Source organism: Lissotriton vulgaris, chromosome 4_1, assembly GCF_964263255.1.
Source record: "Lissotriton vulgaris chromosome 4_1, aLisVul1.2, whole genome shotgun sequence".
NCBI classification, from domain to species: Eukaryota; Metazoa; Chordata; class Amphibia; order Caudata; family Salamandridae; genus Lissotriton; species Lissotriton vulgaris.
The window spans coordinates 1,473,176,265-1,473,180,675 of NC_141691.1; the positions used below are offsets into that span (position 1 = coordinate 1,473,176,265).

General features: G+C 55.3%; 1 protein-coding gene across 1 annotated transcript; it reads right to left on the reverse strand.

Moving 5' to 3' along the window:
* Positions 1-254: 254 nt before the first annotated feature.
* On the reverse strand, positions 255-2,949 carry CEBPD (CCAAT enhancer binding protein delta). The gene is made up of 2 exons (XM_086965727.1): positions 2,835-2,949; positions 255-2,765 (listed from the first exon to the last, which is right to left on the reverse strand). The coding sequence occupies exon 2, from the start codon at positions 2,389-2,391 to the stop codon at positions 1,438-1,440; it is 954 nt and encodes a 317-aa protein (XP_086821853.1). The 5' UTR covers positions 2,392-2,765; positions 2,835-2,949; the 3' UTR covers positions 255-1,437.
* Positions 2,950-4,411: the final 1,462 nt, after the last annotated feature.

A 4,411-nucleotide genomic window follows, 5' to 3' on the forward strand; every position in this document is an offset into this window, starting at 1 on the left:
AAATTGTCAACGCACTGGTGTGAGATGGATAATTGGGTACAAACTGAGTTACCCAGTGGAACAACGACGTGCAAACCCCTCTGTCTTTCCAGTGGAGCAGGGCACGCAGCTGAAGCATTATTTAAAGAAATTGTTACCCCCCACGCTTGACACAACATTCATCAAAATACTTAACTTTTTCTACCTGTTAGATGCAGATTGCACACAACTTTTAAGCGGCATGTAAAATAACGCAAGGAAGGAAAAACTCAAAGTAAAATTTAAAATACATTTTTTATTCTTACAAATGCTGTAAAAATGTATACATATATATATAAAAAATTGAATATGCTCAGTCTGTTTGTTCACTAATGTTCTACAATACAAAGGTGTTTTGAATCACGTTGTTTTTACAAATGTACCATAGCTGCTTCAATACAAAGTCAAATGTAGAAAAAACTACAATTACAAAAATAATTTAAGGGAGGGAATAAACACAAGTCTTTAGCTTCGTTGATAGTCTGTGGCAATTCTCCAATAGTAGCGCTCCCATTCATTGTACAAAAGTCATTTGTATAAAAAAAAAGGAAAAATTGAAAACCAGCACAATTTCGCTTTTTGGGCTTTTGCACAGTACTTTCTTGCTACAGGTGATCTGAAAACGTTCACTGAGGTATTGAGTTAAAACACGAAAGGGGCCTGTTGGTTTAAGTATTTCTGGCAAAGGTTCACAACATAAGGGCGGGATCACTTAACTATACAAGCCTGTTTGTTTTTTATCAAAGACGAATAACACGTAGAGAAACCTAAAACAATAGACTTCTCTAAAGTTATTTACCATAGACACAAAAGGGGGACAGGACACTGTGTGACTTTGGTAGAAATGCCTGATAAAAGTGATTTATGATTGTCTGCTGTTGGCGTGTACCTGGGATAGGGAGGGAAGGTGGAATTTCCACCAATTCTGCATATGAGGCCGTAAACAAGAGTGTGCAGAGCGCAGGAAAGTAGCTCTTGTGCGTGGTAAGCATACATGAAGATGGCACTTTGTGTCTTCAAAGCAAAACTGCAAAAGGTTTTTAATCTCTAGTTTTAGTCATTTTTAGAGAATTTGTTTGCACGACATGTCTTTTCCAGAACACAGAAACATATCAAGAGGTCACTTTGTGTCTAAGGCAGAAAACATTCATTGGGAGGCTTTTTAGCCTCCCCTTTAGTCGAAGGCAAAAACGAACATTATTAAGGCATCGCACCCACGAACAGACCCTTCAACATGAGGGATCTGTCTGTACCGTAGAAGCTCAGAGCAGAAATTGTCCCTGCAGTCTTGGTGCGATAAAAGTCAGGCTCATTTCTGTGCACAGCCCTCGGGTATATGTCCTTGGCAAAAACCACTCACATTCAACAGGTGCCCCTCCCGCTCATAGTCCTAAGAGTTCGGGGCGGCTGCGCGCGCAGTCACCGGCAGTCCATGCCGCTGGGCACGCCGGACTGCTGCTGCTGCTGGGGGCTGCTAAAGGCCTGCGTGGCGGCCGCCGGCAGCTGCTTGAAGAAGTGCCGTAGGCCGGCCAAGTCCCTGGAGAGCAGCTCGATGCGCTTGTGCAGCCGCTCGTTCTCGCTGGAGAGCTCCAGCAGCCGCTGCTGCATGTCCTGGTTGCGCTGCTTGGCCTTGTCGCGGCTCTTGCGCACGGCGATGTTGTTGCGCTCCCGCCGCTGGCGGTACTCGGGGCTGCCGCGGTCCAGGCTCTTCTTGCCGTGCCGCCGCTCCTTGCCGCCCCCGGCGCCGCACAGGCTGGGCGAGCGGCTGCTGGAGCACGAGGAGCTGGGCTCCGGGGAGGTGGGCGGCGTGGGGTGCGGGGGCTGCCCCCCGGGCAGCAGCACGGACGTCTGGGCGCAGGCGGCGATCTGCGAGGGGAGGTCGCCGTCGCTCCACTCAGGCTCCTGCTTGAGGGCGGCCCGGGCCTGCGGGGCGGAGCCGCCGCCGCCCCCAGCCAGCAGGGTGGAGAGAGCGCTCAAGTCCTTCAGCTGCGGCCCGCCGCCGCCGCCCCCCAGGTACTCGAAGTCCACGGCCCGGGGCTCGGCCTTGGCGTGCGGCTGGCTGTGGTTGAAGAGGTCGGCGAAGAGCTCGTCGTGGCACAGCTCCAGGGTGGGCACCGCCGACATGGCGTCGATGTACGAGCTGAAGTCGATGGCGCTCTCGTCGTCGTAGATGGCGGGGGCTGCGCTCAGCTCGGCCAGGGTACCCCCGCCTCGCTCCTCGTCCTCCTCCCCCGGCTGCGCGGGGTGCTGCGGCGCGCACAGCTGCCCCCGGCCGCCCGCCTTGTCCGCCCGGCTCTCGGTGTAGAAGTTGGCCGGCTCCATGGACCAGTTCCTATAGCATAGTGCGGGCTCCAGGTTGTACAGGGCACTCATGGGCAGGCTGCGGGTCGCCCGGCGGGCACGGGTGCACAGGGGGCCTCCCGCAGAGGCTGGGCTCTCGCACCCGGGCTGCCACTGAAGTTTAAGCCGCTGCGAGCTGTGTCAGCAGCTCAGGGTGCACCTCTGTGCCACGGGCTGCACGTGTGCCCCAACGACTCTGCCGCTGTCACTTTCGTGGAGTTGGTGATTCTTGTGCAGTCTCTCTCTCTTGCACCCTGGACTCGGTGCGTCTCCCACTCCTTTCTGAGTCTCTGCTAGATGCACCCTGTGTGCGTTGCGCTGAGGGTGCTGTCTGCTCCTGGGCACCTGTGGCTTGTGCTCTGGAGAGTGCAGCTGGTGGTTGCTGGGCGCTGTCTGCTCCTGGGCACCTGTGGCTTGTGCTGGAGAGTGCACCTGGTAGGTGTTGGGCGCTAAGGGTGCTGTCTGCTCCTGGGCACCTCTGGCTTGTGCTCTGGAGAGTGCACCTGGTGGTCGCTGGGCGCTGAGGGTGCTGTCTGCTCCTGGGCACCTCTGGCTTGTGCTCTGGAGAGTGCACCTGGTGGTTGCTGGGCGCTGAAAGGCTGCGCTGAATCTGAGTCCTGGCACCTTCACCGCTGTCTATATAGTCAGGAGTGGCTTGGCTCCACCCTGAGTGAGTGACGCGCTGCACCTCAGCGGGAGGGAGTGCGCGGCCCCCGAGGGGGCGGGGCGAGCTGTCAGGCTACTGCCGGGCTGCGTGTGAGAGCCGAGGGAGCGCTGCCGCCTCCCGCAGCCAGGCGCGCACTGACCCCGAGCCCGGCCAAAGTGCACGGCCGGGGGCAGCCTGCCAGAGCCGGCCGCGGCAGCAGACCGCGCTCTGCCCGGGTCCAGTCTCACTCGCTGAGTCCCTCCGAGAAGAGCTCAGTAGACACCGCAGCCTCTGGAAGTGAGTCTCACACCCTGCTGCACAGTCTTCGGGGGAGAGGATCGTTGACTGTGGATGTGTCTGACGCTAGAGTCTCACCTCTTGACGCACAGCTTCTGGAGATGCGACATTGCTGTAAAGACTTGTAGCCAGTCTCGCACCTTTGGATGAGGGAGTTTAAACTTTGGCGGAGAAGCTTTTGGATGGGGATTGAGCCTGGCACCACAGTCTCGCACCTTGGCGCACGCTCTCTGGCTCTGGCGGAGGGGGGGGGGGGGGGTCTTACACCCCAGGGAAGAGGCTCGTTCATTGGAAATGAGCCTCGCGCCATTCTCACCCTTTCTGCACATAGTATGGAGAGAGACTCCATTACCACAGAGAAGAAGCTTATTGGTGAGGAGTGAGTCTCACGAAACTGCCACCCCTTGCTGCATCCATCTGTGCAACGTAGTCTCACGCCTCGGAGAGGAGCCTAGTGGGTTGGTAGCAAGTCTCACACATTAGTCTCACCCTAGGTGCACAGTCTGTGCGTTTGATCGTTCACAGTCTCTGGAGGTCTTCCATCTCGCTGACAGAGTCGCCCACTGCTGCACACGCTGCAGCTGGGAGCGAGTCTAACACCACTAGGTGGTGGAAGTGTCACTCATCTGTGTGTCTCGCGCAGGGCCCGGTGGGTCTCGCCTCGTTCCATGAAAAGGATCCCGGGCCCGGGTCACTTTTAATGGAGTTCGGAACACATGTCCGGGTTACTTTTGTGCTGAAACGTCAGCAGTTGCCTAGAACGGCTAACATTCCTAAACATTCTTGCACCGTACTGTTTCCGTGCCCAACAGACCATTTCTGTTTTGATATTTCTGCGTTAGTAAATGACATGACCTTTAACAGAGGTGTGCGTCCACGCATCGTCCACACCTGCTATGGTGTACTTAATTTTAGACCTACGCACGCTTTGCATTTATCACAATCTTTTTTAATATTTTTGTAATGCGGTTGCTCGTAGTCGTGTAACTTCGATATGACACAAATAAAATAACGGGGGTAGGGTCGCACTCCCAGTGGTACAGAGATATCAGAGGATGATAATCACACCCATAGTTTGAAAGTTACTGCGCTGATCTGCGCAGCAGGCGC

Coding starts and splice junctions, on each gene's coding strand:
- CEBPD (XM_086965727.1), bottom strand. CDS start 2,391: ATGAGTGCCCTGTACAACCTGGAGCCCGCACTATGCTATAGGAACTGG.